A 16,176-nucleotide genomic window follows, 5' to 3' on the forward strand; every position below is an offset into this window, starting at 1 on the left:
GTAGTTTTTTCTTAAATGAACAGACTATCTCCAAAGGCATCTGCGAGCCATCTCATTAGTTACACATCACAAAAAACAAATTTGGGAATCCTGGATTAGGGGCCCCAAGGTACAGGTGACCTAGGCAAGTAGTGGCCTCAAGGCTCATGACATAAGAGTGAGGCGGGCATATATCATGGAACAGTCACAGGCATCCCCAGCTTGTGATGCTAGTGAACATGAGCAGCCTCAGTGGCCCACATACATAGTTAGCAACTGCACTAAAGGAGACAAAGCCTGGGGGGGGGGGTGCTGGCAGCTGCTTCTAGTGGTGAAGGCGCACAGACAGGAATACCTCTTCAATGGCACTAAGACAATGTTCTCTCTACTCTAGCAGTGGTGTTCCTCTGTGCTAGTCAACTCTCCCTCACTCTTACGAAATGCCTAAGACAGTTGACTTAGAAATGACTTCTTTGGGCTCCCAGTTTGGGAAGTTCCAGTATAGGATTAACTGAGGCAGCACACAGACAGGAGTAGTACATGGCAAAGCAAATCTTTCATAGCACATGGGAAAAAGATCAGGGGCAGGTGACCCATAGTCTCTTATAAGGGCACATTCCCAATGAACTAAGTACTTCCCACTGGGTTCCACCTGTTAGAAGTTCCACCTCCTTCCAATGGTGCCACACTGGAGACCAATCCCTAACTAAATACATAGGCCTCTGCGAAGCCTTCAACATCCAAACTGTAGCAATCTCCCTTGCTGCCCAGAACAACCATGGTAGCACCACAGGAGCACACATACATCTGAAAAATCAAAACTTTGCAGAAAAACACTTGGGATTTTGTTTTTCAATACTATTTCATAGGGGAGATAGCTCACTTGGTAACCTGAGTTTGATCTCTAGGACCCTCATAATAAAAGCCAGAAATGAGCCTGGTGGTGGCATGTGCTTTTAATCCCAGCACTGGAGAGACAGGCAGGTGGATCTCTGCGAGTTCAAGGCCAACCTGGTCTACAGATAGTTCCAAGACAGCCAGCGCTACACAGAGAAACCTTGTCTCAAAAAACAAACAAAAACCAGGAATGATAGTGTATGCTTATAATCCCATCACTAGGAAGGTAGAGATAGGTAGCTTCCCTAGGGCTTGTTTCCCTGCCAGCCTAGACTACTTGGAAAGTTCCGGGCCAGTGAGATAGCCTGACTTTAAAAAAAAAAAAAAAAAAAAAAAAAAAAAAAAGTGGATAGCACCTGAGGAATGACACCCAAGGTTGTCCTCCAGCCTCCATATAGACACATGATAGCAATAAGCAAATTTAAAAGGGGGACTGTGGCTGTTTTCTGAGCTAGAAGAGGAAGGTCTGAGGCTGATAGAAGTGGTTTCAGTACTACTCTTCCTTTCCCTTGGGCCAGCCAGGTGAAAGGTGACCAAGGTTGAAGACAGACCCTGAGCCTCCACTCCTGACTTCTAAAAATGGGGCACAGCAGTGTTCCTGACATGGCTCTACAGTGTGGAAACCTTGTAGAGAAAGCAAATTGGGCTAATGTATTTCATTATGAGCACAGTGCATTGAGCACATTTCAAAACAGGCCAATTGTAGTTACACCTCAAACACCGAGCCTGTCTTATACCAAAGCATAGTACCACCTAGTCGGGACAGATGCTTTAACTAGAAAGTAGAGGTGCAGGAGAGATGGCTGGCGCACTTCCAGAAGACCCAAGTGTGGTTCCCAGAATCCGTGTTGAGTAACTCACAATTGCCTCTAACTCCAGCTCCAAGGGACCTAGTGTCCACTTGCCCCACATTTGTGACATTCCCTCACACAAATACACACACACACATGCACATGAATAAAACTTAAAAGAAGGTATACTTTGTAGTCTGGTTTTGGTTACCAAATACATGTGTACTTTCCTCTTTAAAATTCCTAGTATGTGACCTTGTCTGTCATTTGCCGAGACATTAGGTTGTACAGTCAGGAGTGAGCTGGTTGTTGGGTTTATAATGGAATTCTGGTTGACTCTCAAGATATCTATTCATGAATGGGGTTCTATATTTGTAGCATTAAAGAACTTTTATAGAGATTAACCATTTAGAAACTGATGAGAAAAGTAATAGCAGTGTTTCTTTGAGGAACTGTGATACAAATACCTAAGACAAAGATTGTGGAAAATGGATATTGGACTTAATTGACTTATTTTAAGTGGGGGCAGCTATTTTTATGTATGTCTGAAAGTAGACTGTTTCAGAATTCCTTCTTAAAAACCAGGCATTCTTTATGAAGATTTCCAGGTGTTCAGCTACAAAAACTAACTTCCTACTGTTTCTGTGATTGTTATCATCAGTTCATGAGCTCATGTGGCCAGAGTGTGATGGTAGTGACGCCCACAGACGTGCTTCACTGTAGGCCTATTGTATTGCCACCCACCTGCCCTAACTCTGCACTAGCAAGCTAACTACATCCTCTTCAAACTAGAGGATAAAGCCAAAGGTTGGAGAGGTCATTGCAATGCAGACCTCTCTCAAAAACCACAGACCCCACACAGGCAGTCATGGTACCCCAGGAGAGAGCTAGAGCACTGATGGTTCTTTCCATTGTTCCTCTCCAGGGCCCCCGAGATCATCCTTGGTTTGCCATTCTGTGAGGCAATTGACATGTGGTCCCTTGGTTGTGTCATTGCTGAGCTGTTCCTGGGCTGGCCGTTATATCCAGGAGCTTCCGAGTATGATCAGGTAGATCTGGGTGACACAGGAATTCATTGTGTGACTTCATTTTCCATCCAGAAAGCCCTGGATTACCATTTCACTTAGAATCTGCCCTATCATATTCTTATGGACTGACTTACTGTCTCTCTTGCCTGGCTTTCTCTTATCCCCCAACCGTGTGTGTGTGTGTGTGTGTGTGTGTGTGTGTGTGTGCGTGTGCGCGCGCGTGTGTGTGTGTGTGTGTGTGTGTGTGTGTGTGTGTGTGTGTGTGTGTGTGTTTCTTTACTCCTTTCTTTTTACTACTTCTTTTCCCTCTAGAACTAATAATTCCATTTTTCTCAAAGCCACTAGAGCCATCAGTATACCATATGTACAGTGACAGAAAAAACCCTGACCTCTTTCTCATCTTTTCTTGCAGATTCGGTATATTTCACAAACACAGGGTTTGCCAGCTGAATATTTATTAAGTGCAGGGACAAAGACAACTAGGTTTTTCAACCGTGACACAGACTCTCCGTATCCTTTGTGGAGGCTAAAGGTAGGAAAAACACCCCTTCCTTGCACAGTGGTGGCCCAGTAGTGAAGGAGGAAGGAAAGATGAAAATGAGCTTTTGATATTTTCAAGTTGATAGCTTTAATTAGGCCAGCAAAATGGGGATGTCGGATACAGTTGTGAATACAAGGTGTGGCTGGATCTGAATGTTTGAAAACACTTGTTCCTTTGGTCTACCGCTGCCTGAGAGGCTCTATCCCATGGGAAGACTGCCGAATTTCTGGGATTTAATCCTTGATGACTAATCTGTGCTAGGCAGATGAAGCAGCCATATTCACCCTTAATGGAGCTCACTGTTGGGGGGGGGGGGGAGGTTAGGACCAGTGCCCAAGCTCTGGGTTTCCAAACTGCTGAGTATCTTCCTCCTAGGAGGAAAGAATATGGGAAACAGTAGTGAGTCAAGTGAGCCAAGAAAAAGTGAGGCCAGGGGTCAAGGCAGGGAAGAACATTTGTGCTGGGCTTTGTAGGTACAGAGGGAGGGATTTTCCCAGGCAGTGAAAGCAGGTAGCCTAAGCAATGCAAATGGCACAAGCCCCTGGGAAGAGGGCAGATCTGATTCAGGGCAGATCTGATTCGTCCAGGTCCATGTAGTGCTCTGCTGGACACCATCAACTCTTGGTGATTCTACCTTAATGGAAACATAGTTTGCTTTTACTTTAACCTGTGTCTCGTAATTAAAATGAATGCACTTTTCCTGGGAAGGAGAAAGGAATCAAGACCTTCAGTATGTTACATGTTCTTTTTTTTTTTTTTTTTTTTTTACAGTAGGTTGAGTTTTAGTGGGTTTGGTTTGGTTTGTTTTTGACAGGATCCCAACCAAATCCTAATAGAGTTTAAAGATAATAAGTACTTTCAAAAGTTGAGATTTGGAAGTTAAGGAGACTCTTAAGCTATGAATAGAGTACCTGACATTCAATAATATGAATATTTTTTCATATTTTATGAAATATGAAAATAATTATGAGAGTGGGTTGTCAAGGTCAGGTCTAGTAAGAAGTCTTCAGGTAGAGGAGGAAGAGCCCAGGTTGAGGGTAGGGGTGGCTACTTCTGTGTCTTACCAGGAAACTCATTCTTTGTGTTCAGCTGCTCCTAGGAGTGAGCTGCTCCAAGTGTGCTGGCCTACAGCCAGAGTTAATTACCTTAGCTCCACAGGTGAGTCCAAAACCCTCGACAAGTAGCAGTGGTAGCTTCCCAGCCAGTGGTGTGATAGATGTCTGTGGAAGAGCAGGATCGGGCACAGGCTCTGGAAACAGCTGCCACTTGTTGGCCAGGGGCTTTGGTAGGTCCCCAGAGCTTTGTATTCTTGTGTTCCCATATAGTAGAAGGGGAGAGCAGTCATCCTGATGACCATGGTTATGAAGAGCATTTAGTAAGTTAATGTGCCTTGAAACAGCAGAGCTGTAGGCAGAAGTGATTGTAAGTAAAACAAAATTTTAAAGCATGTCAAAAAGGGCTCTGGTCTTGCACAGTGAAATCTTACCTTCAGCTCATGGAAAGCTGCGGAGGGATAAGGGTGTGGCTCTCATACTCTCTTTAGAGTCTTTGGTAGCTGTATCAGAGTAGGAAGGAAGAAAGCTAGTGTGGATGGGTGGAAAAAGGACACTTTCAGAAGAACCAAAGTCTCCTCTACAAAGTGAGAAAAAGACCCTGGGGCCAAGCAGGAGCTCAAGTGCTTGAGATTCAGTGACCAAGAGATGCCATCTTACCAGCTTTTGCCTTTTCCATTAGACACCAGATGACCATGAAGCAGAGACGGGAATTAAGTCAAAAGAAGCAAGAAAGTACATTTTCAACTGTTTGGATGATATGGCCCAGGTAAGCTCCGGATGAGTATGCAGTACAGCACTTTAAAAAACACCTGCAGGGCAGGGCTTGGTACTACATGTCTGTGATCCCAGCCTTCAATCCCTGTAGGTTTGAGGCTGGCCTAGTATACATAGTGAGTTCCAAAACAGCTAGGGCTAAGTAGAGAGACCCTGTCTTAAAAACAAAAAATAAATAAATAAAACCCACCAGCAGTGAGATTTATTCAAGAGCAGTGCAGAGGAGAAGCCCCTCTACCCTGCTGTGCTCCTTGGCTTTGCTTTTGAACAGTGTGTGCCAGACTTAGTAAAAAAAGCCATTTGGTCCATGAAACCAACCACTTAAAAAATAGCTCCAGTAAGCAGATGTGCAATCCACAGCCAAGCACTGAGCCGAGCTCCGGGAGTCCTGTTGAAGAGAGAGTGGAAGGATTGTATGAGCCGGAGGGGGCGGTGTCAGGGTCATGATGGGGGAACCCACAGAGACAGCTGACCTGTGCTCGTGGGAGCTCACAGACTCTGGACCGACAGCTAGGGAGCCTGCATGGGACTGACCTAGGCCCTCTACATGTATGTGAGAGTTGTATAGCTTGGTCTGTTTGTGGGGCTCCTAGCAGTGGGATCAGAACCCTGGTGCTTGAGCTGACTCTTAGGAACCCAATCCCCATGCTGGGATGCCTCATCCAACCTTGATGCAGGAGGAGGATCTTGTTCCTGCCTCAACTTGATGTGCCATGCTTTGTTGACTCCCATGGGAAGCCTGCTCCTTTCTGAATGGAAATGGAGGAAGAATGGATTTAAAAAGGAGGTGGGGCAGGGAATGGGAGGAGAGGAGGGAGGGGAAACTGGTTGGTGTGTAAAACAAATGAAAAAAAAATTTAATTAAAAGAAAAAAAAATAGCTCCGTTGTAACGTTTCCTTCTGCGGTGCTAAAGGCCTGCACCCAGGGCCTTGCATGTGCTAGGCAGGCAGGCACTCCTGAGCTGAGAAGTCCAGCCCGCTGCTGTGCTGGAATTGATGACCGTGGTTCAGTGTGTCAGTTTCCTATGGCCTCTATAACAAGATAGAGTGAATTGGAGGGCTTAAGACAGCACACATGAATTCTGCCATAGTTCTGGAGGCTAAAAGCTAAAAGTATGTGGTGTCAATATCCTCAGAGCTACAGTCCTTTTCAAGACCCTAGTGAACACCATCCATATGCCTGGCTTCTCATGGCTCCTAGCAACCTCAGAATTCCTTGCTTGCAACTACATCACTCTAATCCCGGCCTTCCCCTCCACGTGGCTATTATCTGTGTCATCTCTGGTCTTGGTGTCAGATCTCTTCTCTTATGAAAGCACTGGTTATTGGATTTAGAACCATCCTAATCCAATATGGCCTCATCTTAACTTGATTATATCTGCAAAGGCACTATTTCCAAACAAGGGCACATTTATAGCTTCCACAGATTAGGACTTGAATTTGAGCTTTTAGGGGGATCCAATCCAGACCACTACACTCAGTCGCTGTCAGCTCACTAGCAGAGACTTTTTCACTCACTACAGACTTTTTCTTACCTTTGTATCAGAGGTAACTCCAGATCTTTTGGTATTTTTAATGAGAGACTAGTCCAAACTCAGAGCAACCCAGAATGGGTTTTCCTTTAAAATGCTGAGAAATAAAGCTGTAGCCCAATAAACACTTAGCACACCTCTTAGCAAAGATGAGTGTAACCAGAACTCCTGATTCTGAGTAAAGTACACTTGTCAGTTGATTAGTAGCTTAAATGGTCTGTGAAAACTGAAATTGCTTTCCAGAGCCCCTCTTGGAAAAAAATAGAAAGTACCACAAAGCAAGCCTTTTAAAGGCCATGCTAGTAGAGACCTGCCATCGGGAGAAAAATCCTGTGTTTAGGGACACTGCATTCCTTGGCCAGAGGTGACTGCAGGGAAGGAACACAGGAACTGAATGAACCATTCTAGTCCCAATTCAGAGAGCTCTGGGAGGGTGATGTGATGAAGGTGAGGGAAGAGCGAACCCAGGCTCTTCTTTCCCCCTCCAGGGGTTGAACACACTTTTTCTATCTTCTTCTGCTGCTTTATCTTAGAACTTTTGAGGTGTGTGTGTGTTTATTTCTTTGTTGTTGTTTGATTGTGGTAAAACACATATAGCATAAAGTTTCTTGTCTTAGCCTTTTAATGTTTAATTAAGTTCAGGAGTATTAAATATATCCACACTGTTATACAATCAGTCTCCAGAACCCTTCATCCTGTGGTTATTTTTAATAAGGTGTGATAAAAGCTGCATTTTGCTTGGCCAGTTGAAACAGGAGCAGTTTTGTGCCTTGTCACTGGGAATTATTTGCAGGTATCAACCATGGTGGCCTCTTTCTGCCCCCACCCCTACCTGGTGCCTGACTGCCTCAGCCATTCTGTCATACAGTCTAAAAAGCCATGACCTGTGGATAGTAGCAGCACACAAGCCATGTCTCCTCCACTGGGGGCAGTCTACCCTCTGGCAACTGGGATGAGAGGCTTGAGATCAGAAGAGGTTACAAGGTATACTCTGGCTCTTACTCCCCTGTCCCTGCTTGCTTCCAGGTGAATATGACAACAGATCTGGAAGGGAGTGACATGTTGGTAGAGAAGGCAGACCGACGGGAATTCATTGACCTATTAAAGAAGATGTTGACCATCGATGCTGATAAGAGGATCACTCCCATCGAAACTCTGAACCACCCCTTTGTCACAATGACACACCTGCTCGATTTTCCCCATAGTACACAGTAAGTGTCCTGCTTGACCCTCTGTACCAGGGCAGCACTTTGAAGGCCCAGAGAGTAAATACTTTAGGCTTTAAGCACTCTGGTTTCCGCTGCGGTGGCGGCGCAGTTCTGTTACAGTTGAAAGCAACTGTGATACATCACATAAGCAAAGTTGTGGATCTGTGTTCCAAAACAGCACTTAGAAAACTTATAAGGGCTAGATTGGGCCTAAGACTGCAGTTGTACCAAAAAGGAGGGAACATGGGACATGGGAGACCTTGGGGCCAGATGAACTTGGATATCCGTGCACAAAGGAAGTAGACTAAACAACAGTTCTCTAAATCAACCTAGCAGCAGTACCAAAGGTTAGTCCCCAAACTGTCCTGGAGTGAACTGGTCCAGTTTGTTCAGATTTGTCCATTTCCTCGGCTTGCTATGGGCTATACTAGGTGCTAGGGTACAGTGAGTAAAAATAGATTGAGCACTTGCCCACTTGTAGCTTGATTTTTCCGGCCTTGCCCACTGTCTGGACAAATCTCTGTCACCCGCCAGTCCCACAGCCGCTCAGACCCAACCAAGTAAACACAGACACTTATATTGCTTTCAAACCGCATGGCCGTGGCAGGCTTCCTGCTAACTGTCCTTATCTTGCTAACTGTGCTTTTATCTTAAATTGATCCATTTCCATACATCTGTACCTTGCCACGTGGCTGATGGCCCACCGGCAACTTCACATGCTGCTGGTCATGGCGGCGGCTGCAGCCTCTCTGGTCATTGCGGCGGCTGCAGCGTCTCCTTCTGCCTTTCTGTCCTTTTATATCTCCTCTCTGTTAGTCCCACCTATCTTTCCTGCCTAGCCACGGCCGATCAGGTTTTATTTATTAACCAATCAAAGCATACAGACCATCCCCCAGCACAGCCAAGTGCAGACCATCTCAAACACCTGCACTCAGGCCCATGGTCCTAATCATCCTCTATACGGACCTGCTGGGTAACGCCACAAAGAACCTGAGAATGGGCTCCCACAGGACCTACAGAACATCCCACAGCACCCACTGAGCTGTGGTCTTCAGAGAGGAAGGTATAAAACAATGGCTGTTACCAAGAAAGGAATGAGGAGGTGTGATGAGTCAGTATAACAAGGAGCTGACTGAGCAGGCCAGAAGACCCAAGAATGTAACCTCTGAAGGCGAAGAAGAAGATGGGTGTGAGCAGTCAGGGCATTGCCTGTGTGAACTCTCCAGCATGACTGAACACTGGACATAAAGACAGTGGTGGCATGCCAAGGCCACGGAAGTCAGCTGGAGCAAGTCATCCTCAAGCAGGACTTTGCCTTTTATCAAAAGCACAGTGCAACTCATTAAAAGACTTAGAAGTAGATGACTGGCTGGACAGATTTGTGTTGGATACAGACCTAACTGCTGCCATATCAGTAATCTAGAAAAAAAAAATGTCTGTAAGATCTTGCAACTGGGAGAGCATTGTTAACTTAGTGACAGCCATTCCCAAGCAGAAACTTGTTGAGCAGGTTGAAAGATAAGTGAGAATGGAGAAATAGATGGCAGCAGCCTCACAAGAAGTGAGCTGTGAAAGGGAAGAGCTGGAGCAGCGTCAAGAGGAAAGGTTTTGAAGAGTGAGGGAATTTAAGCAAATACTAGGGGAAGAATCTGGTAGCAAGTGAGAGGCTCAAGGAAAAAGATACTTGGGACCAATTTCTTCTGAGTTGGTGTTTAAGCTGAGTGGAGAGGTGGGCCCTGTCACTAAAAGATGGCAAGAGAGGTGCGTGGGTGTCCACAGATGCACTGGATAGCAGAGGAAAGTTGAGGGAGTTCCTGTCAGACAGCTTTTGTCTCAGAAATAGATGATGAAGCCACCTGTTAAGAACAAGATGAGTGATGGCTTTAAAATTGTGGAATGTGATGATGACTGTGGCTGGAGAGATGGCTCAGGGGATAAAGCATTAGCCACACAGATGTGCGGGTTGGGTTGGAATCTCAAGCATCCACATGAACGCCAGGTGGTCTGCCTATAATCCCAGCACTCAAGAGGTGAAGATAGAGGGTCCCAGGGGCAAGCTAGGTAGCTAGACTACTTGAAGGGTAGTCAAGAAAGGCACTCGGGGGAGCTAGAGAGAGCTCAGTGGTTAAGAGCCCGTCTGCCTTGTAGATGGCCCGGGCTCAAGTCCCTGCACCCACATGGTAACTCACGACTGTCTGTAACTTTTGTCTCAGGGGATCCAGTACCTTCTTCTGGCCTTCCCAGGCAAACATACAGTGCACAGACAAACACACAGCAAACAACTATACACATAAAAATTTTACTAAGAAAAAAAGACACTTGGGGGCTGGAGAGATGGCTCAACAATTAAGTTCACTTACTGCTCTTGCAGAGGACCTGGGCTCAGCTGCCAGCAGCCACATCAGGTGACTCACAACCATCTGTAACTCCAGCTCCAGGGGATCCAATGCCCTATGGTCTCCTCAGGCATACGCATGATGCATATAAATTCATGCATGCATATACACATAAATAAAAGTAAGTAGGGCCTTCAAAGATGGCTCAGTGGTTAAGAGCACTCACTGACTGTTCTTCCGGAGGACCCAGATTCAATTCCCAGCACCCACATGGCAGCTCACACCTGTCTGTAACTCTAGTTCCAGGGCTTCGGACACCTTCACACAGACATACACACAGGCAAAACACCAATGCACATAAAATAAAAATAAGTTTAAATAAATAAATAAATGTAAATGAATCTTTCTAAGAATAAAAAACTCCAAGTAGAAGTACTTTTCTCATCCTAACAGTCAAACTCAACCCACTGCAGTGAGAAAACCCTAGAGCCTGGAGACTGTACACTGAGCCATCACAAAATCACTGGATGCTTTAAATGTATTCCAAATAGAATGCATCCAGCATCATTTTCTTGTCTTCTGCTCAATGTGAAAGCACTCAGCAGTATGCTAGGTACTCACCAGAAGCTGTGGGTGGGCATGGTGTTGTTTACCAGTGAATATGTTTTCTTTTCTCTCTAGGACCATCAGTTAGTTTACTATGCATTGTGTATTGAGTAACCAGTGTGAAGAGTAGCCAGTGTGAATAGCCATTAACTTAGAAAGAAATAGGAATCTTTAGGTCATAGGTCATACCTATGTCCAATTTCTGAAATTTTGAATGTATCTTTCTTGGTAATCATATTCTGGGATAGCCTATAAACACCTATTTAGTTCAAAATACAGCATACCTGTAGTATACAGCAATTTCTGTTGCCTTGTTTACATTCAGTTATTGCAATAGGCATTTTAAATTGTAGATTAAATGAGGCTTTATCTTGAATATTAGCACTTGAGGAAATGTGAACTTAGAAACAGACGAGGCAGAGTGTATGAGGAGCAGAGCATGAATTGATTAGGACACAGTGGGTGTTCAGGAGCTAGGGGGCCGGGACCACTAAAGGCCATCAAGCTTGGACCTGTACTCCTTTAATACTTTTGTAGTTAGGTTTTTGGTTTTGATTCACCAAGACAATAGAGAAAGAAAATGGGGGAGAGAATTCTACTTCATGTAACTAGACAAGAATTACAACAACAACAACAAAAGTAAGGATTCAGGAAGTTAGGAATGTGTATACAAGAGAGACATGGGGGTAGGGGTGAATTGCCAGTTAATAATTCTCTATCTGGCAAGTTATCTGTCCTAAACCTTCGGCTTTACTTATAAAATTGAGACAGTGATCATAGTCTGTCTTGTGGATGGTATAAGACTAGAAGGGAGATTGCAAACACATTTCACTGCCCTCAGTAACAATTAGTAGTCATTGTCATCATTGTTTTCACTGCTTCATAGGTTTTAGTGAGGTGGGTGAGCCAGCTGCCTAAATTCATGACCCTAGATGGGAGAATGATTTGGCTGACCCCTAGATGATGTCACGAGAATGGGGGATGGGGTAGACAAGTGCCTCCAAGGAAAGTGGAAGAAGTAGGTTATAGCAGCTCCTTCCCTAAGATCCTTGTTTGGAGAGTCGTCTTGTTGAGTGAGGACTGCACTGAGGATGAACAGTGAGATTGGAGGTGGGAAGTAATGGCAGGAAGATCGAATGAAGATGTCCGTGGTCTGGGGAACCTGCCCATCCGAGACAGGACAAAGGCGATAAGACAATGGGGAGTTCTCACACAGTGACGACAGTCCCAGGAGTGGACTTTGAGAAGGCCAGGGGTTTGAAGCTCAAGTAAAGCTGCGTGGTCATTTTGTTTACTGGATTAACCATTCTCTCCTTTTCTCACTGTTTTCTCTCCTTTCCCACCCACCTTACCCACCTCACCCTCCTTCTTGTCTTGGGTCTCTGCCTCCACCTTTTGCATGAACAGTGTCAAATCTTGTTTCCAAAACATGGAGATCTGCAAGCGCCGGGTGAATATGTATGACACAGTGAACCAGAGCAAAACACCTTTCATCACACACGTGGCCCCTAGCACATCTACTAACTTGACCATGACCTTTAACAACCAGCTGACCACTGTCCACAACCAGGTGAGTGGCTGACACCAGAGTAAGGTGGGCAGGGCTGTCAGTGTGGGCATCAGGACTCAGATTTCCCCCAACAGACCCAGGCAGTTTCCCTGTGTTGTCCCTTTGGGTTTGTAAGCTGAAGTACTTGCTTCCTTGGTTAGTGTAAGAGGCCAAAGGACTCTCTGTTCTCACTACTGCTTCCTGAGATGGCACCTCTTCCCATTTTCCTCTGAGCAGATGTGGGAACGGAGCCTGCTAAAAAGTTCTAGAACCAGAATGACCAGGAATCCCTCCCTGCACCCCTGTGTCCATATAGTTTTTATCAGGGGAGGTAAAACCTGTCCATTCTCTAAGTCATAGAAAAGCCAGCTCATGGGTCTGTCACCAGAATCCTAGCACCCTACCCAAGGGATACAGGAAGCTGATCCCCTACCTTCTGTAGATTGGAAAACCCAGCAACATAGAATGTTTGAAATACAGATGAGACTCAGGAAACTCAGTACTCAGGTACTAAATGAAGAATCTCCACATCCTAGTTCACCTGCCTCTAGAATCTGAGAGACTTGAACTGTTCCTCCCATCTTCCAATCTTCCGAGTTCCTCAAAGAAGTGTTCCCAGACTCTTCAGCCTTACTATCAATCTGTGACAATGGTGGTCCTGTCTGGTGGTCTCCCTTGTACACAAGCACATATACACACCTTCGGAGAAGAGAAAGAAATATGTAACCCTGAAGTGTGAATGCTGTCCCCTGTGGGTCCACTTTTAGTTGGCAGGTCCTCCTGTCACTGAGGAGTCACTGGCCCTACCTTCAGCACTGTTCTGTTCACCCTGTTCACCCTCTAGCTTGACTTCCAGTTGCTAGCTCTTCCTGGACTTAGATATTCAGTGCCACCTGGAATCTGCTGCCCCCTGGAGGCCATCATCGATCTTGACGCTGTCTGTAGAGTGAAAAGCTCATTTTCCTGCCAGCCCCAAGGTTAAGACTTTTGTATCTAGGGGCTTCTCAACCAGTGGTCACTGAGGCTTTCTTCATTACCTTGAGGCTTGCTTTTCCCATCCATCTCCTTAGGAGACTCTTGATCCTAAGTTCCTAACCTCAAATCCCTTGTCCCCATCTGCCATCTGTCTGTTCCTTCCATTACCAAAGGATCTAAGAGGGCACACGGGGAAGGGAACCCCTCAGATCATGTATCAGGTCAGGTGAATCCCCCTGCCCCACCAACCTTTCCGTGAATATCTCCATAGGCTTCTAACTGGAGGTCTGGAGGTCCCTGACCATAACAGAACAGGTCATCTCCATTTTTCCTATGGTAGGACAGCCAGCACATCCATTCCTAAGAATATCACCAAAACTGAACAACACAAAGGCAGGTCCCAAATAAGAAAGAGCACCTCTGTTCTCCATGGCAGTGAGACCTATGAAGCTGGCCAGGTGGACTGGAGTAGAAAAGGCTGCTAACTTCGTATAATGGTGGGCTTCAGCACTGGGGGATGAAATGCTGCCCTACAAAAGCATGATCCTGAGAACAAACCCTCCATCATCTGAACTTAGAATTGTTGGGCCCTAATTAAATACAGGAAAAAAACAAGTTATTCCAGTTGTAACCTAGACAAAGCACTAAGGCATGCTGTCCTCCTCTGATAATGTTACAAAGTGGTCACATTACTGACAGTGAACATTATTGTGTCAGATTTTTTTCAGTCCTCCCAGCATGCATATAGGATAGGTATTATCATTGGCATTTTAGAGGCAGAAACTGAGGCACAAAGCAATTAATCCTCTTACCTACGGCTGCCTGCTAGTACATATGAGATAGGTTTGGCCTTTGACTCCAGTGGTCTGGTATCAGGGTCTGCATTCTTGAAACACATGCACTGATAAATCCTGTGGAGGTCCTTGGATCCTTTTCTAGATGATGTCTGCTCTCCCAAGACAACACGACTTCTGTACGTTAGTGACCCAGTCCTGTGTTCCTTCCGTGAGGTCCTTGAAGTTTTTCTGCTCAGTCAAACATTTGGATGTTTAGAAGCAACGAAATACACCTACAGTTTTATGTTAGAGAAGGCCATGGAACTAGTTCTGTGTTGCTCTTAACGTACATCCGGTAGACTGGCCATAGGATCTTTCCCAGGTGCCACTCATCTGTAATTGTGTGTCTCAAGGAAGCTGGGTCAATATGCTGTAATTTTTATGTACTTTCAAAAACTGTTGGTAGCCAGGTGGTGATGGCACACACCTTTAATCCCAGCCTCAGGAGGCAGAAGCAGATGGATCTCTGAGTTCAAGGCCAGTCTGGGATCAGTGCTAGTTCCAGGACAGCCAGGGATACACAGAGAAACCCTGTCTCGAAAAACCATAAAACAAAACTGTTAGTAACATTGAGTAGGAAGTCCTTCCCTGAGTGTTCTTGGCTTAATCCTTAGGCTCAGTCTCTTTACTAACTTTTCCAAGGTGTCTTATTTTAGGGGCATATCCTTCTACCAAGAATTTTAGCTAGATTTATAGGTTATGCTCACATCCTGTTTAAACATCTTTTTTTTCCCCCCCAGTTTTTTTGAGGCAGAGTTTCTCTGTGTAGCTTTACACCTTTCCTGGAACTTCTTGCTCTGTAGACCAGGCTGGCCTCGAACTCACAGAGATCTGCCTGCCTCTGCCTCCTAAGTGCTGGGATTAAAGGTGTGCGCCACCACCACCCAGCTGTTTAAACATCTTTTATAACTGCATCTAAGAATCACTTGGCCCAGCCAAACGGCAGTAGTGCACGACTTTTAATCCCAGCACTTGGGAGGCAGAGGTAGGCAGATCTCTGTGAGTTCAAGGCTAGCCTGGTCTACAGAGCGAGTTCCAGGACAGCCAGGACTACACAAAGAAACCTTGTCTCGAAAAATTTAAAAAAAAAAATCACTTGGCCCATCTTTGCAATGTAAGTTGCCAGGGAACTTGCTTTTTCTTCTCATTTGTCTTTGTTAGCCAGAACAGCTCTTAACAGTCCTCCCTGCCTCTCACAGACAGGTGACATCACTCTGGCAGAACCATGGAGGACAGCAAAAATCTCCCTCAGCCTTATACACACTTCCAGCAGCTGATCCATAGCAGCATTGGAAACTGAGGGAAATTGTCAGCATGCATCTACTGCTCACACTGGGGACTGGTGCTCATATCAGGATATGCATTCCCCTTTTCTTTCCTGGACTCTACAAAGAGCTCATCATCTTTGTAGATTCCTCTCAAGGAGCTCATGGTCTCCATGGTGAAACATGAGCTAAAACAGATCCCGATACAGGCTGCATACATGAGGGCCAGATAAGGCAGACAAACAGGATCACAAGTAGAACCCAGGCCCTTCTTCCAAGGAGACCCAGCACACTGTGGCGGGAGTTGAGCCACACAACCACAGGCTGCTGTACAAGAGCACTGCCAGGGAAGATTCCACTTTGGAGCCCTGGGATCCAGGCTGGCCCCAAAGCACGGTGGCGCAGAGAAAACACTGAGCCAAAGGATTCCTATGAGATGAATAGCCTTTGCTCACAGGAAGCTAGGAAAACAGCAAGTAGACTAATTTGTCCTGAAGAAAAAGATAGATAACGCTTATCAAGGAAGGTAACTGAGGGTCTATAGAAAGCAAAAATGCTGGGCCAAGATGCAGACACCACATTCACGAGGCCATTACTAGAGTTCGTGAGCAGGTCCTTAAGTACAGAACAGGGAGCTGATGCACAAAGTGCTCTTTCAGAGAGAAAGATCCAAGGCTGGAGAGATGGCCTCTTCCAGAGGACCTGGGTTCAATTCCTAGACCCACATTGTGTCTCATAACCATCTGTAACTCCAGTTCTAGGAAACACAGTGCTCTTTTCTAGCGTCTGTGGGCACTAGGCACA

General features: G+C 45.6%; 1 protein-coding gene across 7 annotated transcripts in view; it reads left to right on the top strand.

Moving 5' to 3' along the window:
* Hipk2 (homeodomain interacting protein kinase 2) overlaps nucleotides 1-16,176 on the top strand; it is a 180,809-nt gene that overhangs the window by 126,471 nt on the left and 38,162 nt on the right. For all 7 annotated transcript variants that reach the window (XM_006990416.3, XM_076566460.1, XM_006990411.3 and 4 more), the window contains exons 3-7: nucleotides 2,593-2,716; nucleotides 3,108-3,227; nucleotides 4,971-5,057; nucleotides 7,624-7,808; nucleotides 12,155-12,317. In XM_006990416.3, the coding sequence (XP_006990478.1) occupies nucleotides 2,593-2,716; nucleotides 3,108-3,227; nucleotides 4,971-5,057; nucleotides 7,624-7,808; nucleotides 12,155-12,317 (679 nt within the window). The remainder of the gene's footprint in view (nucleotides 1-2,592; nucleotides 2,717-3,107; nucleotides 3,228-4,970; nucleotides 5,058-7,623; nucleotides 7,809-12,154; nucleotides 12,318-16,176) is intronic.

The sequence above is a fragment of the Peromyscus maniculatus genome, chromosome 3, assembly GCF_049852395.1.
Source record: "Peromyscus maniculatus bairdii isolate BWxNUB_F1_BW_parent chromosome 3, HU_Pman_BW_mat_3.1, whole genome shotgun sequence".
In the NCBI taxonomy this organism is placed as follows: Eukaryota; Metazoa; Chordata; class Mammalia; order Rodentia; family Cricetidae; genus Peromyscus; species Peromyscus maniculatus.